The 22,029-nt window shown below is 40.5% G+C and overlaps 1 protein-coding gene across 1 annotated transcript; it reads right to left on the bottom strand.

The window, feature by feature from the left end:
* Window positions 1-12,170: 12,170 nt before the first annotated feature.
* LOC306749173 (delta-type opioid receptor-like) lies at window positions 12,171-21,576 on the bottom strand (the record flags this gene model as incomplete). The annotated part of the gene is made up of 3 exons (XM_079232433.1): window positions 21,380-21,576; window positions 13,273-13,628; window positions 12,171-12,700 (listed from the first exon to the last, which is right to left on the bottom strand). The coding sequence occupies exons 1-3, from the start codon at window positions 21,529-21,531 to the stop codon at window positions 12,171-12,173; spliced, it is 1,038 nt and encodes a 345-aa protein (XP_079088559.1). The 5' UTR covers window positions 21,532-21,576.
* Between the last annotated feature and the right edge of the window lie 453 nt (window positions 21,577-22,029).

Genomic DNA, 22,029 nt, shown 5'->3' with positions numbered 1-22,029 from the left:
ATATATCATGTTGGTGGAACTAGTGCTTTAGAAAGGCATAAAGCCATATTCCCAAATTACAATTAGTGAAACTACCACAAAGCTAGTGCCCGACAGCGAGGCTTTAGGGGACCCTTGGGCCCGTCGACAGCTTGCCAGGTTGGCAATCCAGCGCAGGTGATGATGCAAAATGATGATTATTCATACGTGCCAGAACATCTTATTTCACCGTTCTCTAAATAGTAAACCATTGAATGTTTAATATGCGGAGAATAGGGAGTTAGTGTCATTGCCTGTTCAAGATACTGCAGACACAAACAAAAAAATTCTACTAATAGTACGTTGATTCAAATCATCCTCATGGCTACAACATTTAGTGTTGATGAACATAGTTTCCAAAACCCTGCAAAGCTATAAAAAAAGACAATAGTCAAAGCAACACAAAGTGAAAGTTCTGATGTTTCTTCAAATGAACACACAAGATGCATAGACATTAGAAACATTAGAAACAAAACACAAATGTAATATATCATTAGCGAGTGTATCATCAGTTTTATATCACATAAATCATAAACTTACAGGAGCCGTCTGCACGTGCGAAAAGAAAAGAAAGCTGCGTCCTGATTTAGATTTGTGTCAGGCCACAGGCCATTGTCAACATCACAGTGTTTCCTCAGACCAAACATCGGGGAAAGCATCTCCCGGCATGACATATCCAACCCCGACATGCTTCAGCAGCTGCTTTGCCACATGCTTACATCACTTCCTGTGGAGAGGGGCTGTGATGTTTACTATATTTACCTTCTAACACCAAGCAATACAAGCTCCTGTGGAGGGTTGAGTAATAGAGCCTTTACCTTTGGCTCTTTCCTTCCTAAAGCTATGATTGCTAATTAAAAACAAACAGACGGTTGTCCAATTATGGTCTGGAAACACACAAGGTCTGCAGAGCATCCAGGAATTTAGTCTCTTTGTTGTTCATTCGAAACAATTTTCATTTCAACCTTTATAATTGGAATAACAACTAAACTTCACAACAACTAAATCTCTCAGAATAGAAGCGTTCAATCAGTCCATAATCACCCCTCAGCTGAATGTCCGCTCACTTGTGTCTCCCTGAAGGTTAAACTCCTCATTTTGCTTACTCGTATAATCGTTACAATAAATAATTAACGTATCATATTTCAGAGCCAGTTTTCGGCCCTGCAGGCGTTGACAAATATGGATTAAAATGATCACTGAATTTATTTTGACCCTGTTAATCTTCTTTTAATTTTTCAAGATGTGTTTTTGACAGATAGTAAATACAAAGCCACTATCCTCATCCAATAAAAATTCAACAAATTATTGAGTACAATATGTGAAAATATACTGTCCAACCATACTGATAGACATACGTTTTGTATAGCGATATATATATATATATATATGTTTCCATGCCTCGTCTCGCATAGCTACCACTGGTCAGGTGATCTGTTTCCTCCAGGATCGCAGGTGTAAGGGGGCGTGGCCTGGGAAAGACAGGGAAGATAATTGTTTGTGGTGAGGAGAGAGGGAAGGTTTGTGTAGGTTGACAGAGGAGTAATGTAGGAGCAGTGCAGTCTTTAGTGAAGACGGGGAAAAAAACATTTGGCTACTTTTTATGTTTGTAACTCGTCCATCTGAAGTTAAAAAGGATTCAATGTGATTTGAGGACCATAACTATTGAGCGGAGGACTCAAAATCAATTACCAATTCCCAAATCTACATCTGGTGAGTTTCATTCTTCTTTCAATACTTTTCCACATTTGTAAATCTGCATTTTGAACGGATAACTTAACCCATCCTGGTGTTTGCTCTGTTTTACAAAGTTCACTCACCTCCAGCTCCCTCTGTAGGTGATGTAGTCCCACATGCCTCTCCTTTAGGAATCTCACGAAACTATGAACTGTTTGTGTAAATATAGCAGCAAACAACTAATTGCTGTAAAAAGATATGGTGGAGTAATGTCTGAGGAAGAAGTCTCTCTCCCTCTCTGTGTGTTATCAGAGCGTCTCCTTGCTTTGTTAACAGAGCCGGCCTGGCCGCTTACCTTTAGTGCTTGTGAGCATGCACCACCGGTTTCAGCTGATAATCCATGTCCGGACCCACAGTGTGGTCGTGGAAGAGTAGCTTCCATCTTCGGTGCCCCCAAAGGTGAACACTCATAGCTCTGTCAGCACTTTCGCCATAGTCTGCGCTGTTAGCGCCGTTAGCTACCAGCCACTGGCTCGCCGTCACCTTGAGAGGCAATCTAAATGTTCCCGATCTCACATGTTCCACCCTTAAAACTACAATCCCTACATTTTTATATAATGACTCCCCAAAAATGTCTTTCCTCCCACGTAAAACATATTTGAATATTGAAGCCTCTCGTTGGCAACATGTGGAAAGTACTTTTTTTTTCCGTGAATGAGTCCTGTGGATCTGATCCCCCATCATTTACAGTGAAAGAGCATTAGGACGAGGTCTTTTAACGACACCATGATTTAATGAACTCGAAGGTTAATGGAGGATTTTTTTAATGGGGCATGTGGCCATTAGTAAGAATAGAAGAGGCCATTGAAACGGACTGCATTTCCACCTTTTGTTCTGAAAATGCAGCTGTGGCGACCCTCTGCAGCACAAATGAACATAAACCAAATGTAGTATGTCGCTTGACAACTTTTATTTTTCTAATGATTTCTGTTATGATATGAATTTTTTGTCGGCACCAGCGACTCAGACTCATTAGTAAGATTGTCAGAGACTTGTTCTCTGAGTGAAGCTGCAGACACGCAACATTGATTTATTTCTAAACCCTCCTTTTATTAATGGTTGTCAGTTACAAGTTTATAAATATCAACTCACAATATCTGGTAGCGTGATGCTATGTTCACTGTGGATAGCTGTCCGGAAATGCACAATAACTCCAGACTGGAATATCCACAGAGAGTAGCGTAGAGTATCATGGAAAGAACATTTCTTCCCTCACTTTGTACCTCTTTGTGAAAAGTGACAGAATGGAAATAGTGATGAAGCCCTAACGGTCTAATGATCTAATTAGCTCTGCAAATCATTTTGGGGACCCTTTTACCCTGAATTCTTTATTTCCCCAGAATTATTATTCCCACCAATATTGGAATGATACTGTGCATTCACATTTCTCTCACTTATTGTACATGTCTTAGTCCCTCCCACCGGGGGAAGCGTGGAGAGACACAGGAAACCTTGCAAGGAGAGAAGAAACGGAGAGTCATTTTTAGAGTAATGAAACGTCCTTACTTTTGAAGCGTCCCATCAAGTGACATACGTTTTACATGACGGCAGCAGCCAATCACAGCCGGATGCCTGTGCACTGTACTAATACTAATAGCATTTTCTCTCTGTAGCCATTTCACCTTCACGAAGAACAATCTGCGTTCGGTACTGCGTGTCCTGCTCAGCGGCACAGGAACCATGTCTACTCGCAGAATCATTCATATTATTGTGTCTGTATTGTGTTTTGATTCTGAATTCATTATTTAATAAACCATAATGTGATTTACGATGTCTTTTCAATACTGGAAATGTTTCTGCAGCTGATCTGTGTGGCAAGGTGCTTGGATACAACTTTATTTTGAAATATGCACCATGTGAGCAAGATATAAACTAAAACATTTGAAGTCTTAGTGATTTTGACACTCCTCTACGAGACAAGTAAAAATGTAGCACCCGTCTTAGTTCATTGTGGTGCAATTCCTAAAAAGGACTTACGATCAGGGTAATGTTCAATGAGTATGACTTTATTTTTTGTTACCCATGTTTCTCACTTATAATGTTTCCTGTTTTAGATTCTTAAAAAAAGTCTTTTTGTTTTGTTATTGTCCAGCCACCATACTTCAGATGAGAGGAGATTTGAGCTGCTTTAGAAACTTTATTTTTCATAATAATAATAATTTATTGGCCAAGAACATTGCACATACAAGGAATTTGACTAGGTGAAACGTGCATAACAATAAACATATACATGGAATAAAACAATAAAAACAATAAACATAGAGCAATAATAGATACATATAGTAAACAGAAAACAGTACTTTAAAACTAGTATATATTGTAAAATAAAAGTGGCAAGTGTATTTTAATAAGAAAGGAAAAGATGTGCAAGGGTGTTGAATGATGATGGTCGCACGCAGCCTCCTGCCAGAGGGAATAAAGGGACTCGGACAGAAATTAAGCACATAGCTCTTTTTTTGTAAAAGTGTAAAAAGAATATATCAGAATGCGTTAGGGGTGGTCCTTCATATAGAATACAATCATACAACAATGTAGTACATATCATTTCAACGTGTTTCCTTAATGTGGAGAAAAAAACCTTCTAGGTCATATATATCCATGAAGGCAAAACACGGATGGATATGACCCATCATCAGCAAATGATGGCGGCACTCATTAAGATGTATAAAGGTTGTCACGGATGCCCCGTCATATTAAGTGTTTTCATCCTGTCTGTCAGTTCTAACCACTCTCCTGTCATTCCAGATCCTGCCACTCACACCTGATTACCCCTCATCACCGTCACCTGGCCCTCAAGCCCATCTCACCTGCAGCCCATTCCCTCATTAGCTCACTATTTAGGTCCCCTCACTTGCACGTGTCCTCTGCCAGATTGTCTTGTCCATAGTGCAGAAACGCTCCAGCATATCGTTGTACTTCTTGCCTACCTGTTCTGACCCCGTTTATGCCTGCCTTGCCGACCTTGGATTTTGCCTGCCCCTTACCGGATTTGTTCGCCTGTTGGATTGCTCTCCTGGATTTGACCCCTGCCTGAACATACGACTAAAGAACTTTGCCTGCCACCTGCCTCTGTGTCGTGCTTGTGAACTCTATTACCCACTGCGCCTCGCAAAGGTAAATGGTAACTTGGGACGACTAGAAAAGTGCTATATAAGTACAACAACTTTAAAGTGCTTTAACTCTACAACAACCACCGACACTCTCTGCCTCCTTCTCACCTCTCCCACCGGTACTGAGGATCTGCGAAAAGGATGTGAGTCGGCTCTTTCACAGACAGAAGATCAGGAAGACTGCGGGCCCAGACGGTGTGTCCCCCTCCTGCCTGAAAGTATGTGCTGTCCCCCATCTACCCACAGACCTTCAATCGATCACTGGACCTGTGTGAAGTCCCCTCCTGCTTCAAGCGCTCAGTGACTATCCCGGTCCCCAAGAAATCCTCCATCACAGGATTAAATGACTACAGGCTCGTGAGGCTGGGGAAAAATCACATCACCGGACTATAAGCATTGGCGCCCCCCAGGGATGTGTGCTCTCCCCACTGCTCTTCTCCCTCTACACCAATGACTGCACCTCGTCTGTTAAACTCCTGGAATTCGCAGACGACACAACGGTCATCGGCCTCATCAGGAACGGTGATGAGTCTGCGTACAGACGGGAGGTTGAACAGCTGGTCCTCTGGTGTGGTCAGAACAACCTTTAGCTGAACAAGCTCAAAACTGTGGCGCTGACATGTGTTTATTGTGTATGTATATAAGTACGAAGAGCTACGTAGAACCGGAGTCAAATTCCATGTATGTGTAAACACCCATGGCCAATAAAGCTGGCCATGGGTTGAAGCAATCTTCAGTCAGGCATTTAGGTTCTTCTGGCACAGGCCTGCGCCCGGTGAGGACCAGGAGGGCTTTCTGTAGTCATGACAACTTTGGTTGAGCCCCTGACATGGACTTTAGGATTATAATGTGAAGTCATTTAAAAATTCAGATATAGTATGTAGAGGCATTTGACAACCTGCAGGATATGAATCCAGAAAACTGCAGATTGAGGCATCAAAATAAATTGCATTGCGTTTTTTTTTTTTTTTTCAGCAATAGAATGTATATCTTTTTTTGGTTAATTGTTTCCTGTGTGTTTGGTGGCAATTTAAGAAGCCAGCATATGATTGAGGGCCACACAGGAACACTGCACTCATCTCACTTCAACATTAAACTGCAGAGTTGTCCACCAAAAGTGGCCGACTTTAACTAACACTAGCATTGATGACAACACCACGACAGTCATGCAACCAATAGCTTTTCTACAAGGCATTCCTTCCTAACCTGACAGTTGCTTGTTTGGAAACAGTCGTGAAAGTATAGAAATGGACTGCGGATGATTAAAATGTAATGCATGCATATCATGTCACGGAATGTTTTGAAGGGCTGCCATTAACCTGCGGGCCACACTAAAAATATTTGTGATCACATTTAATTTGTGACATGAATTACACATATTTTTGTTAATTTAAAAAAATCATTGTGCTCTTTAAGTTTGTATTTTGTCGTAAAATGTTGAAGTGTAAGCCTGAAAATACGTAATAAAAAAACCGACACCCAAACGTCGCTATGACAAACCGGCAAGAAACCGGATCGTTTAAATAAATATATTTTAAATGTAGACGCGTCATTTGTGTACTCCGTGGCAACATTCAAACGAGATCTCTCTACGAAGTGCATTTCTAGAGAGTATTTAGGTGTTTATTTAAATGATCATCAATCTTTCTCCAGAATCGCCGACTCCACCTTCTCTGAGGAAAACACCAATATCAACCTCGTTGTATATCCACCAACTCCAGCATCTCTTCCGACGTATCCGCTATCAAATTGTGTATGTACATGGTTGTAATATATGTTGGCGTAATAGGGGAAAGGAGCTGAGAGAAGAAAACTGCCCAAGATGGAGCCTGAGTCTCCCCTGTGTCTCTGTTCTCCACACATACGTTGCAAATACATTATTACCTTTTTGCCATTTTCTAATCCTCGAACACTATTCTTTTTTTTTCCATTACTGCTCCCCGTCGTCTCCCTGTTGCCATTTGCAATCTCTACACAGTGAAAAGAGCGCAATGTCATCCATACTGCATGTTATTGACCACTTGTTTACGAGTTCTAGTCTCTAGTATTTCACTGAAGATCACAGGTGCATACCTGTAGCTAATGAATGTCTCTGAAAGGCATCTCGTCTCAAGGACCCTGTCTATCCTTTTTTCCATTAGCCTTCTCGTCTATTTGGGCTGTCAGTTAGTCGGCTCAGCTCCAGCTACTTTTACGAGAGAAAAAGCACTTAAGCCCAATCATTACTTTGAAAATTGGGGATTTTTGTCAACGTTCAAATAAACAGATGGGAAGACGGATTTGTGCTTTTTTTTTTTTTGGTCTTTAGTGGCATCTGACAGGAGAGTGGTACAATTCACCTGAGAGGGACAGAAAGAGAACTAAACCATGATGGTACACATACATCGCCACAAACACCCTCTCTTATGGAAATAACACTTCGTACTTGTTTAGCACATATGTGCTATGTTTTTGTATCATCATGTAAGGAGGCGGTCAGGATAGATGATGGGAGGACAAAGCACAGGACTTTGACACTTTACAGTACATTATTAGGTTTAAGACACGGAAGTGCTTTAGTTAAGATTAGGGAAAGATAGAGCTTTTGATTACATGTAAATAAAGTTAAAGTAACTGTTCATCAACAACATCAACATCAATCAGGATTTTATAACCAGAAATTGCTTGTAAAAAAATCAATAAAATACATTATCAGTGAAACGTTTTCAGACGTATTCTGTATGAACATATTTGCACTTGCCAGATGCATTTATTTAAAATGTTTCCTTGTTGAAAAAAAACAAGTGGCATTTATTTCTCTCATTAATGTGTATACGGTGTAATATATACACAATGATACAGTTAGGATGATATCATATTTGCTGTTGCAAATAAGTAACTAGGTGCACTTGTGTTTACTTACAAATTATCATAATTTCCAGGAGATAGGATTGTTCAACAGCATCTTGGGAATTTGGACAGCAGCAGCAACAGTATCTGCATATTAGAATAAATATATTGAACCACTGTTGAATATCACATCGGGGATATGAGCCTTTCCCATCGCTCCTAAAGCGGCCGGTCCTTGTGTAATCTGCACGGAGGCTTCTCTGTTGTTGTGGGTAGAGCAGCAGCAGTAATTGATCAGTGGCTGCTCGTGAAGGAAACCTCCATAATTAAATTGAAACTCGTCAAGCTCTTTTCACTGGAGCTCTGGTCTCCGCGGTGACGCTGATCTGAATTTGCAAAGGAGATGCAGAGTTGGATGTTTTAATTTTCTGATAGTGGTGGATAGCACACCCTGGGACCCTGAGCAGCCTCGGGCCATCTCTCATGTGTTTATCGGAGCGCCAATGGAAATGCACTTTGCAGTCCGATGTCATGAAGGACTATTTTGAAGCACTCTCTGCTATTTAAATTGAATCATGGACATGCAAGATGGATTATTCCATTAGGAGCACAATCATGTTCAAGCAAATATTATGCTGTCCAATTCCCTCTTGTTTCCAGTAAAGCAAAACAGGGTTTTTTTCCTTCAGAAAAGGAGCTCAAGCGGTTTTCTTTTTTTTAGTTTATGTTTTGCCAACAATTAAAGTTAGGCTTGAAGCACAGCTGCTGCTTTAGACATTTTTATTCAACAGAAGAAGCTTAAAAAGTATGATCAGCATAGTGGCATTTTTTTCAACATAGTGGCATTTTACACAAATGTACAGTTATTTACATTCACACAGGCTTTTCAGTTTTCTGTTTACAGTGTAACTCAGTCTTATATCAAATATAAAAAGGACGAAATTGATGATGACAATAATGGAAGGCAAATTACAAAGGTACAAAGCTGAATGGAGGAAGAAGATTGAAGAAGCAATCAGTGAACTCTCAATAGGAACTCTGTTCAGCATCAGTAACAGCATGACTCTGCTCTCTGCTGCCTCACCTCCTGGAATAATAAACGGCTGCACACAGTGTCCTTTAACCAAAGAAGCTACCGTTAATTAATATAACACACACCAATTCTGCCATACGCATGTTTAGCGACTATTCAGACCCACTTACTGACTTTTATTTCTTAAAAGCATCAAGCAACAAATTAAGTGACTAAAAAGAAGAAAAGAAAAGGGAGGAATAATCAATATATCATATTGTGATTAATTCCTCTTCTGCCAACAGCACAGGCTCCTTTCCTCCCCTCATGCACCGCGTCACGAGGTGTGGGCCAGTCAGGGGGAAGCCAGATGTACAGGTCCACATTTGTGATCTGAACCAAATAATCTTTTCTCTCGACTCACAAAGTTGTTTATAATTTTTAATAGCCAATGTAGACCATTTGTTTGACCTTCTCCTGCACTTTATCTTTTTTTGTATTTGTTTATTCTTATCTTTAAATGAGATTTCCCTGTAGTTTGTTTGTGATTGTTCAAAGATTTCTCTAACTTCCTTTATTATATAGTTGTAAATGAACGTGTGAGTCATCTGGCAACTTTTAGTTAGTAACACTGGTCGTACAGGACAATGGGCTTCTGTAGTTCGGTTTACTTCATCTGGCATTTTAGGCTGTTCATGGTGGGGTTCAGGTTTACTATGTGTAAATATTAGTCGTTAAGATTATATTCAGTTTTTCTTTTCCTAGGAAATGTTTTTTTGTTATGTTCCTTTGCTAGTTAAAGGACCAGTAAAATCCTACAAATAAAAAAGCTCTGAAGCTTTCGGTGTTTTTTGCTGTGTGGGTGCAAAAAAAAACGAAACTCATTAGATCAGTGAAGAGCTTCCAGGAAGAACATGAGTATTAGGGGATGATTCGGGAGCGTTTGGTATTGAAAGACTACAGGGTGTGGACCAGACTGCTTGAAATCTCCATTGCCATTAGGCAACATTGATTGACCAGCATTGATCAGTATTACTGGGATACCTCTGTTTCTTTGTTATTATGTGAGGTGAGGCAATGAGGTGCTAAAATATTACCGATTTGTTTCTTGTGGACTCGGCCACGCAGAGAGAATTACATTGATATTATATTTAACAAACTGTATCCAACAACTGAATCAATTTGTATCTAAAAGAATGAAAAAATGAATAATTGAGACAAGGAAACATTTTTGAGCCATCCTAATGTGGGGATGCAGTGAAAAACTCTAACTTTGATCATACCCTGAATGCACGATACAGATATTTTGTATATATCCATTTATTGGAAATTACTCTCTTTCGTTTATTTGTCAAAATATAATAAGTTGACCATCCTTGTCGTTCTTTTTTTGGAAAACGTATTCTATACATTTGTCACTGTGCCCTTTATTTGAGTTTGCAAAAATACTACTGGCTGAGAGATATCCTACACCTGACAGATGCAGCACTTTGTCAAAGCTAAGCATGTATGTACAGTATACTTTAAATCACCACAGTCACTATAAGAAAATATGCAGGAATGGATCACGGCGCAAAGAATGTCAATATTTATAGTCTCTCTTTGTCTCTGAGAGTAACTCAGAGCAGAAAGCCATTGCCAATCATTGGATTGTTGGTTTCTCCTTTGTTCTTTTATTTATTCATTTTTTCATTTGAGTCTCATGAGTTTAAAGCATTGTGTGGAAATAGTAACATCTAAAAAGTGTAAAGAAAACATACAGAATCACAGGTACACCTCAAATTAGTTTTAGCTTTAGCCCAATTTGTTTGAATGCAAAAGCTTTATGTTATCTACAAATGTACATGTATTACATTTTTTTCTTTTCATTTGTCAAGTCATTTTTATATAGAGTCCATCCCAAATGCCTAAAGGGGGCTTTACTGTCATCTTCTTTGACTTACATTCCATTTGGATGGGTTTTCTCTACTTGACATTTACCACATTAACTAAACATTTCAACATCAATCAAAACTATGGCACATTTCAACATGATTGCCTGTCAACACGTTGCCTGCTTTCAAAATAGTTCCACATGAGAGCACATTTTGATGAGCTCTGCATAATCACCTCTGACACACATCATCTGGTATGCAAAGTTGAAACGATCATTAATTGCACGACATCCATTGATGAATGTCTCCCATTTGATTGACATCATCGTCTCTTGGAGTAAATAAATTACCGGGAATAAATTACCAGTCAATACTTCCTAAATGTGCCAAAGATATCCCAGATGACAGACGTTAAGCTCATTTAAATGCAGATCAATAATTGCCTTTAAGCAGTTTGTTTGTTGACTTCAAAGACAGGCATCTCTGTGATGAAAATGCTCTCAGTTTGAGTTGTGGGATATTTCAAACAATACACCAATGACACACCAGTGAAGTGTTGTGGCTGCCAACATTATTCTTCACTGGCAGGTTTGCCATTCTTTAGTGATTCAGCTCAGAGGCTGTCTGCAGACTTGACACCACTCATGCAAGTCAAGTAGGTGTGCAGAAATGACGTCCATAGAAATCTAAGCTTCAGTGGTTCAATGTCATTCAGGATTTTTACATCTGAGCACCAAACCTTACGAACTGGGCTTGATTCTGATTTCATGTCCTGTATGACCGACATTGTCTGAACCATGGAACCTTCAAACACAGTTGATGGAGTCTCAAGGGACAAACTAAACAAAAAACATGTCCATTTTTGTTGTACAAGATCCCCCTTTGTCTCAACGTAGAGCCTTGTCAACCACAACAAGCGTTTATATATTGATTGTAAAGATACAAATGGAAAAGTCAAAATACTACTGTATCACCACAATTTCTTGTGTTTCTTTGAATGTATAGGCAAGTGTTCCGAGAAGAAATAAAACGATTGAATCGGAAATCTCATTGTTTCAGAATCCTATCTTTTGTTGCAATTTCTTTACCCTGTCAATCATTCTGCCTTATTACAATGCTCTCTGATGGATGACGTTTGAACAATACTTTGCTAGACAAGACATAAATCTGCAGATGTTTCTTTGTCCTTTGTAAATCATCATAAAGGTCTGTCCACTTTTCTCTGTCCACTTCTGAGTAATCATGATCTGGGGACGTTCTGCTTCGTAATCTTGCTTACATTTTCAAATGTCACAGCCTTTGTAAGACATCACATTTGAGAAAAGAAGAAAATATCCCATTTTGTTATCAGAACTTTACCAGACAAGTAAGATCAGAGGGAAACATATTTTCCATCACCTTTAACTATTCCTTTTGAAGGTTCAGTCAGACAAATTGGAGAGAATAATCGTCACGACTTTTTTCTTTGAGACGAGCGTTTTCCCTTTATGATCTTTAAAACTCTGTTGTGGAGATCTGGGTGACCTCTGATTGCAGTTCTTGCTGGATCCTCCTCGAGCGAGAGCTGTGTGGGACCCCTTCCATGCCTAGTCATGCCGGCTTCTTTTTCGCTTCTGTTGGAGCGCAGACGGACACCGGCTCGCTGGTGTTGTTACGGCCTCTAGTCAGACTGTGCTGCTCCACGTGGGTCCGACAGGGAAGGCAAAAATCCCTGAAGCACCGCTTAAAATTTTCATCAAAGAATGCGTAGAGGACCGGGTTGAGGCTGCTGTTGGTGTAGCCCAGGACGATGCACAGGTGCCAACTGGCTATCACGTAGGGGTTCCTTGTGTCGATCTCCACCATGGTTTTCACGATGATGAAGATTTGGATGGGGGTCCAGCAGACGATGAAGGCTGACACCACTACCAGGACCATGCGGGTGATGCGGCGCATGTTGCGGTCTTTCTCCTTGGAGCCTGAGAGCAGACGAACGCTCTTCAGGCGCAGAATCATCAGGCCATAACAGATAGTGATGACCATCACAGGAACCACGAAAGCAAAGATGAAGACACAGATCTTGGTCACGGTGTCCCAGTACCAGTACGGGTCCGGGAACTTCAGCATGCACGTGGTGTTACCTGGAAATAGGGCAGGTAGAATTAAAAAATAATTTGTTAACATAGGGTTATTGTAACAAGCTGGTTTAGACAGATGCTGGCTAAAGCTACAGAGAAACATTGCCGGTCTTGTACCCGCATGTGCGACTGGCCCTTCTACTTCAACTATACTTATATTAGCAGCTTGTTTAAATATACAGACTCTCTATTGTCTCTCAGAAGCCTGAAGTTTGTGACCTTGTTAAGCATTGAGCATTTACTTTTAGTAAACCATTGTTCCTGTTGCCACTATATGGGTGCACAACAAAGTAGGTTGGTGGCACCGTAGTAGCACTTTAGTAGCACTTAAATGGCACTTACTGATAGCACTTTGTGGTTTAACTTTATTGAATAAATTGTACTTTCTTGATTCTTGTTGTTCTGAGTTTGTACTCATGGTTGAATTGCACTTATTGTAAGTCGCTTTGGATACAAGCGTCAGCTTGTCACAGTGGGCAGCGCCAGATTAGGACCGTGCCTTTCTTCATTGGCACTTGAGACTGTGTATAAGAAGTGGGCGGAGTAACGTGATGTGGAAGAGAACGCTATCTCACCATTCTCCTTCACTTTGGTCACAGCCATGACCATGATGGGTACCCCAATGGCAGAGGACAGGACCCAGATGAGCACGTTGATCATTTTCGCCTTGACTGGTGTCCGAAACCCCAGCGCTCTGACAGGGTGGCACACAGCGATGTAGCGGTCCACGCTCATCATGGTCAGGGTGAAGATGCTCGTGAACATGTTGTAGTAGTCGATGGCAATAACAAGCTTGCACAGGACCTCCCCAAACGGCCAGGTCTTCATTAGGTATTTGGCGCTCTGGAAGGGCAGCGTGCTGGTGGCGAGGGCGTCGGCAAGAGCCAAGTTGAAGATGTAGATGTTTGTGGCCGTCTTCATCTTGGTGTATCTGATTGAGATCACAAAGCAGAGGAAATGAGTTTGCAATAGGCTGCAGCCGTAATAAGAGCCGCTGGGTGTGGAATGCTCGGTTACGGGATATGGGGATTTGAAAGGGATATTCATTGTGCAGCGTGCTTTTTATGGCTTAGAGTAAGAGTTAATTCCCTCATGCGATATGGATGTGCTGTGTAGAGCTGTGAACAACAACATATTTTTTTCTAAATGAGGGATTTGAGATAATAGTTACAATTGGCTTATGGGCCTCTGATCAAGCAGCCTACTTGCAAGAGAAAGCATCAGGGAAAAACATCTAATTGAGGTTTATATATATTGTATGTTGTGTTGGAGCCTGCTTTTAGCATGGGACTGTGCATTTTTCTTTGAGCGTGTGAGATGAAAATGCGTATTGGAAGACAAAATAATGGTCATCAGCACTGAACTCGTTTTATTTGGTAGAGTATGGGCTTATTGAGGTCAGAAATGTTACTCTGGGGTATAAGGCGTATTTCAGAAAGACTTCTCTCATCAAAAACCTTACAATAAATGTACTGAAAATAAAGCACAGCTGATTTAGTTTTCAAGGAGATTGCAGGGTTTTTTTTAATTATTGCTTCCAAATACAAACCAATTTACAAGCACAGTGCCCAAAGGCACACAGAGAAGCATTCGAGACCAGAACATGACAAAATTCCATTAAGATATTCTGTTTAATACATACTACTATGCGGTATGCATATGCTGTATCTATATGCCATTGCATTTTTGTAATTTTTTTTGAGAATTCTCTGAATATGTATAGCTTGATTACACAAAAATAAATTATGAAAAATATTAAGAATAAAAAGAGAAAATCTATGTGTTTTGATTCATCTTGCAGCATCTACAGACAATCATTATAGTATTAGTGGTGGAAGTGATGGCAGGGGTCTGTATAACAAGCACAAATATTGAGTTATTTGAATCACTTGTAATCACAATGAGGATATATTTGCTGTTTTTTTAATTGGGCTCAACACACAATACATCTAACCTGTCTTTTGTATAATGAGTATCACGCTTTAAATTGCAAATAACTGATCCAACAAATATAACATGAAGTAAAGAGGCAGGAGTTTGACTCAGAAAAAGAGAATATAGTCTTCAATAGTAGCCCATACATGTAACAAGCTGCGTCTGCCACTTCCTGGTGTGACCTTGTAAAGCTGTACCATTTTGTTGCCTTTCTGTAAAACAGTCTCTCAGCTCATGACTTCCTTGTGGAAATGAGTCCTCCCTCAGGCAAGCTGCGGCGTTCATAGATTAGGTTGGTCTTTTAACTGGAAGGGTCATCAAGAGTTCAATAGATGACGTCAGATGACACTTTTGGGTGTTGGTCTATTGATGATAAATTAGTGACTGAACTCTGTGGGCTGAAATTTCATCAGATAAAATGAATCTGTAAGATGTGAACACAGGCTTCAGATGATATTGTTTAAATGTTTACCGTCTGAGTCTGAGTCTCACCACTGACTGTCTCCTCTGTTGAGTTGAAGGATAATTCAGTTAAAATGTACACTCCTTTAGCAGTACATAATATACATAATATTTATATTATGAACTATGTACTAGCCCTTTTGATGTGATATAAGGAAAAGTGCAGGTGTAATAAACTAAATGATGCATTCCATTCAGGTGTTGTTCCTGTGTTGCGTAAATGAGCTGATAAATTATATATATATGATAACAAGATATTGGATTGGTGCACTAGCTCGCGTTTTCGCTGATATCCAATCCAGCATTGCATTTTGCCTTGGAGGCATTTCTGATCCTGCTATTGGAACAACTCTCAAAGATCTGACTTGAGTTATGACTTACACCTCGCTATGAACTCTCCTGTGCCCTCCTGGGGAGGCTTTGGCTTTCTCTGTTAGCTCTGTCCTTGCCTTGCATTTCTTTTACATACCATATCCTATAATTTCCTGATGGATAAAATGCCATCTTGAATGATAAGTTTAATCACGGAGGAGCACAGTATACGTTTAATTCTTCACCTCATGTCATGTTAATGTTATTTATTAGTTACATCTGTGCCCTTTCTGTTAGTGACGAGTCAAAAATGTCTATCCTTTCAGATTGTATAGTCTATCTGTTTAATGTTGATTTGCAGCACACTGCCATGACCGAAGTCCGCAGCACATAAATGGTTTTGAACATCCTCTTGGATGTTTGATCAGTCTAATTCAATGCATGTATTACGTTCAATTTACAGCAAAGGAGTGCAGTGAGCTTTTGGTAGTTACATGAGGTCTGTCAGACTAACAATGAAAATAACCATATGGATTGTGTATCACAGTTGTCTTATGAGACAAAATGAAAACTCTGTCATATATAGTCTCATTCAGTTAACAAACAGTTAACTGCTCTCTGTTTACTTTGGCATCTCAATCTGTTTGAAGCCTTTGATTAACCTTTTCAAATCCAATCTAAACCCTCTCTAACTTTGTTGTGCTTCACTTTATCAAAGTCAACTTTTGCAGAGAGAATGTTCACATATTGTGCTATGATTTGGGTTAGAGTTGGACGTTACAGCTGCATCATTTCAAAGAAATAATAATCTTTTTTTCTAGGCGGACCTCAAACCTTTTCAAATTTTTCTGTGTGTCATCTTCATTTACCCTTAACCAGTAACATATAGACTGATATTTACACATCTGAACAAAATTTAATATGTGTAGCCTTTTATTCTAACCAAAATGATTCAAATAGCCCTAGTGGTTGCAGAGATACACCCATTTTAGTTTGGGTATGCAATTTTCGGGGAAGGGGCCTAAAAATAGGTGGACGAAACCTTCACTTTTGACTTGTGGAGAGGATTATATGCGAGTGAGTGTTTATCGGCAGTCACTTTGATAGTTGAACTGTGATTCCAAAGAAATCTTTTTTTCTACTCCCTAATCCAACTCACAAAGTAGGTCCACACACTTTATGACCATGTGGAGATTAGAAATGAACGTGGTGGAAAGGGGGGTAGAAATAATGCTGCAGCTTTTTATTGTTGTTTCTGTACACACAGGTACTGTAAATCAGAGGTCACAATCATGTGTCACATCCATGCTGGCACTCAGCATCTTGGTTGGTTTATGAGGATAACAAAGAGCTGTGGTGACATTTAAAGTAGACAGAAATGCTCTTTTATGCTTTTAAGTGTGTTTTCCTCCCAGCAGGTGACAAACACATGACAAGACTTTAATTTCACAACAAGCAGGAAGAGGTGGTTATGTATAAAACGCAGAAACTGACTAGAAACAATCCCAATTAAATGTTGTGCCATTGCAATCACATAGCTTGTCCTGAAGTTATGTTATGGTTCATTGCTCAGTGTATTATTCAGAAAGGAGGGAAAGCTTGTATCTTCCTTTTCGTGGGCATGGACAAGCAAATATGTTTCAAGAAATCTCATTGTAACCTTTGTCATGTTACAGAGAAGCACGTTCGTCACACTGTGATCGCCCACTTCCTTCTTTTGTTTTTCTTTCCTTACAGCACTGACTGTGTTACAAGGCTGTCATGGCTGACCAAGGCCTTCCTCCACACATGAGTTATGATGCCACAAGAATACAAAATGTCTCAAAAGCAGTACACTAAAACAATTAGGGTTGTAGGCCTTTACTAGCAATTATTGACCATCCTGACCTCTGGGGTCTGTAGGCATGTGAACAATCTATCCTCCTGTTTACCAAGATAGAGTGCTATTGATCACTGGTTTATTATTCAGCTAGCCATTAGTCAAATGCCGCCAACTATGGACTGTGTGAATTCTATTCAACCAGCCAAGGTTTTAGAAGCAATCTATACTCCACCAAGTGATTTGTTTGAAAACGGTATGATAATACTCGTAAACGCAAAACACAATGATTGCATTGGTGGAATCAAAGGGAGCCGAGTGGACTAGAAATGTCTCCCGTTGCCAAGTCGTATCTAAAGTCCGTCCTATTTACTGGAGAAGTGAACCATTTTTCCATTGCATGAGAATGGTATGGGATGGCAATGATTGTTCCGGGTAATAGGAACCCCTGAGGCCACACCCCTAGCAAACGAAAGGACTGGCTTCAGACTTCCTAGCACCCTGGTGCCCTTGCTCAGACCACACCTGTCTGCCTGTCCTTCATTTTCATCTACACTATTCTCACCTGTAAAGTTCCATGACTGCATCTTGCACGCTTGAGACTCTGTTGTGTTGACAAAATCAGTCCAGAGACAGACCTGGCAAAGTGCTCAAATTATCTCCAGACAACATTACACACAGAGACTAATAAGGTGAAAGCAATACCAGTCACGGCTGATAGTAACTGTATAATTTGTTTAACGCATTCAATCATATTTTTTGACTCTTTGTAGACCTTTACTTCCTTTTGTTTGGTTTTGAAGCTATATATACAAATCCACATTCAGCTATAGAGAGTTTACATTTGCATTGACATCAGTCTTGATCCTTTTATCTATGTGCGAGTTGGATTAACACTGCCTGTTGTGACCTCATCAATTCTTTCTCTCCTGTGTTTCCAGGGCTGACGGCCAACACACAAGACAAGCAGTGAGACAAAGTGTGTGTGTGTGTTTATTCCCTGGCCTGAGACAACAGAGTCATACAGTCATGCTCCTCTTGGCAACAGGCTATGATATTTTCTGCCAAATTTCCACTCCCAGTCTCTGAAGAAAAATAAACTACTCTTTTTGGCTATGTTGACTCATAGTGTAGTTCTTTTATCTTTAACAACATGTTATCAGAATCAGAACCATGTATTACCAAGTAAGGTTACACATACAAGGAATTTGTCCTGGCGGGAGGTCCAACACATTTAACAAAAAACATTTAACGATAAACATGAAACAGAGTGCAATAAAAAGGGAGCATGGTTATTTACAATTGGGTGTATTATCATACCAGAAAACCAATAAAACAGAGAGCTTTGATGGCCAAAAAGAAACAATGATCCTCAAGAAGCAGCTCAGTTCTACTTACACTATAAGTAATCCAGCCTGCCACTAGCTGCACACTGGACCGATTTAAAATGGAGTCCACTTGATAGTAAATTGCTTGAGCACTGAGCCAAGTCTTATCTAGCAGGTGTGGCAGCAGGATAGGGGCCGAGATAGAGGAGAGGAGAGAATAGCTGGAAGATAAGAGAAGCCAAGTGGTGCTTTCCTACCCTGCGTGGACCATCTCCAGAGGTGCCGGCCTCTCCATCAGCAATCAGACCGAAGGCTTTCAGGGCCACTGTAGCCTAATTCACACAGACGTGAGCATCCATGCAATCTCTACTCTAAATGGAGTTTGTGTGCATTTCAGCACCTCTATCCATGAATCTAAGTGGACGGAAATATCTCAAATTCATGACTTTGCTTTGAAGTAGCAGGACAAAATAAAATCACAGACGGAGGCTTTCAATTGGGCTTTTGTTTCAATTACTGCTGAAAGGATTGGTCAAATGACTGAAGATTAATCAAAGAATTATCAAACATTTGCTGGTTCCAGTTTCTCAAAAGTGAAGATTTGCCACTTTAGTCTGTTCAGTATCTTTGGGTTTTTCTGATATTTTAGAGATGATTTATTGCAAACATAGTTGCATATAGTAGATTCAATCGTTTGTCTATGGGATGTCAGAAAGTAGGACTGGATTGTAAATTCACACATGATTGACTACCTTCATTAATCTTGTATTTGTACAATAATGTGATGCAGTGACTTCCTTCAGACCACAATGTGTTTGCAATAGCTGTAAACCGATAAACAAGTTGCTCTTTAGCCTGTTTGTCTCTCCCAGTGGGCGATGCACGCGTCCCTTTGAGTATGAAACAGTAACAGAAGCCTGCGGGGCCACAATACATCCTTCGCTGTCGACAGGATTTGCTGTTGCAATCAGCAATGTAGTTTTGGGAAGTTTGGCAGGAAATTATCTTGATTTTAGTGTACACAGAATTTGCTAAATCTACCTGACATTTTAAGGATTGTTTGTGGTTGTCTTATTTGCCTCAGCCACCATCCTCTACTGCTACCATAAGGGTAGTGCAGAATGTACCCAGCAATGATTTTTTTATTTAAGGTATTTTGTTTGTTTTATATTTGTCTTCAAAGTTTACAGATCTTTCACAGGAGACAATAATCAGTTTGGATGGTTAATGCACTCATCTTCCTTCTGCCTCGATGGGCTCTTGCATCCGAGATGGATCCTCTCCGTCACACAAACACGTATGCCAGACGAATCGCTGCACAACAGTTGATTCATTGCCTTTTCTGAGGTCTAATCCATCTTCTTTTTGTCTCCCTCGTATCTCCCTCGCTCACTCTTGTCTTGTGCCTTGTTTTTTTTTTACCATTATTTTCACATGAGCTGAGTTGTAAATATTTATGAATTTTTCTTGGTTCAAGATCCAAAGATTGCCACTTGCAGAAAATGCCTTACTTGTGACTTTTCCTAGCCTGTTTTCAGCACTCCCTCTGCTTCTCTCTTCCATTGTATACAATAAAGTAATACCAACAACCATTTAGACCATGCTCCTATCTAAGTACATTTAAGCCAATCATGTCATACCTGTGGGCTGAAAAACAACCACTGGCCTTGATGGCTTTTTGCCTCCGCTCAGCTTTAATCCTTCTCTGCAGAGGCATCTTAAATTAATTCTACCTGCTTGTTGGATTTGCCGGCCCTGCTGCTGTAATTAATGCTTCAGGTGATATTGGGTGAACACATACAGGGAATGTTTGAGATGAGTAAAATTAACATAATGAGCAAAGGACAAGCAGAGCTGCATGCAAAAGCTGTTTATTCCTGACAAGCACAAAGGTTAGGGTTGGGTGGCTTCTCAGGAAATGAAAGGGTGCTTGTAGCTAGTGACAAAGTGGGTGTAGGCTTTATTATAATGCTTTTAGAGCTGAGCGGGAAACTGTGACCTCGGACTGACAATTATACTGCAAACGTCCACTAATGAACACAATCTGGGTACTAATTACAAAGTCGTTAAGCCTTCAAACACCTTAGTAAAAGCTTAAATAAATGATGGGATTAGCAGTCTTGTTTATATCCCAGGAGGTAGACACAGAACACATATTTTCATTCAGACGCCACCTAAAAACCTTGCCTCAGTGGATAGCTGATGGTCCGCAGATCTTTCCAAACTAATGGAGACTCCGTTTGAACATCCCTGAGGTGCAGATGAGTCAAACTGAATTGAGAAATTGTGACTGAGATGAGAGACTGGTCTGCAACCAACCCTCTCTGGCATAAAACTTTTACATGTTGTTTCTCCATAGAAATAATGAAAGAACAATCTCATGCTTTATGCAGGGTCCACGTGATTGGTCCGCACATATTCACTTACACAATGCAATTAGTAATGCATGCATTTTTTAGCAGAGGGTTGGAGAAAATCTTTAGTTTTTCATGCCATTAATTGTCTTTTTATTCAATTGAAATCATTGTTTTGAGAGTGGATTTATACTTTCATGCCAGATTAAGAGCCAAAAGCTAAGCTTAAAAATAACAATTAAGATATAGGCTTTGTATTAAAATACATCCAACTTGTGTTACATTTGCCAGATCATTTTAAATATCGCTCTTGCATGGGGGCATTGAAAGGTCTCATGAGAACCGAAGGACACAATGAGTGTGTGTGGGGGATGTTCACATACAATGTTGGGCTCTGTTGCTCTTATCAAGTGCTTCAAAGCAGTTGAGACACTCGCCAGTAAAATGACTGTAATGAAAAGCAATCCTTTACCTGACCACCCCGTACATTACGAGGACGTTGCCCAGAAGTCCCACCACGCAAATGACGGAGTAGAGCGCCGTGATGCATATGGCTAGGATAACATCCCCGGCGCTGCTCGCCGGACCCCGCAGCTCGGTGTCGTTTTGCAGCCTGTTGCCCATCTCCTCGCCCGGGAAGGTGACATTATTAAAGGGCAAGACGGAGTAAAGGTCGTCCGGGGAGAACGTGTACGTCTCCATGCTGCTGCCGCTGCGGCGCTGTCCACTCTACCCGTGGTGCTGAAAAAAACTTGCTCACGCAAATATATGAAGGAACTCAATTATCTGGAAGGAAAAAAAATCCTGTCCGACAAAGGCATGAAGGGGAAAGAGAGTGCACAATAGTTTCCCACAACCCCAACAAAATGTGTAGCGCAGAGAGGCTGCGTGAAATAAGTGCGGCTGTTCCTCTGTTTTCTATCCAGAGGACAAAGTGGCTCCTCAGCAGTGGTCAGCGGTGTCTGTGCGCTCTGGCTGTGCGCACACCTCTTATACTCTCCGAGATTCCCACCTCGCAGCCCGGGCGCTCTCTTATACTCGTGTGTCGACGTCAAGGCTGCGCATTATACAGTCACGGGCGTCAAACGGGTATGTGATGGGTGCGCCATACCTGAGAGTCCT

This window comes from Taurulus bubalis, assembly GCF_910589615.1.
Source record: "Taurulus bubalis genome assembly, chromosome: 16".
Classification (NCBI taxonomy): domain Eukaryota; kingdom Metazoa; phylum Chordata; class Actinopteri; order Perciformes; family Cottidae; genus Taurulus; species Taurulus bubalis.
Note: the sequence above shows the minus strand (reverse complement) of the source record. Positions and strands in the feature narration are given on the sequence as shown.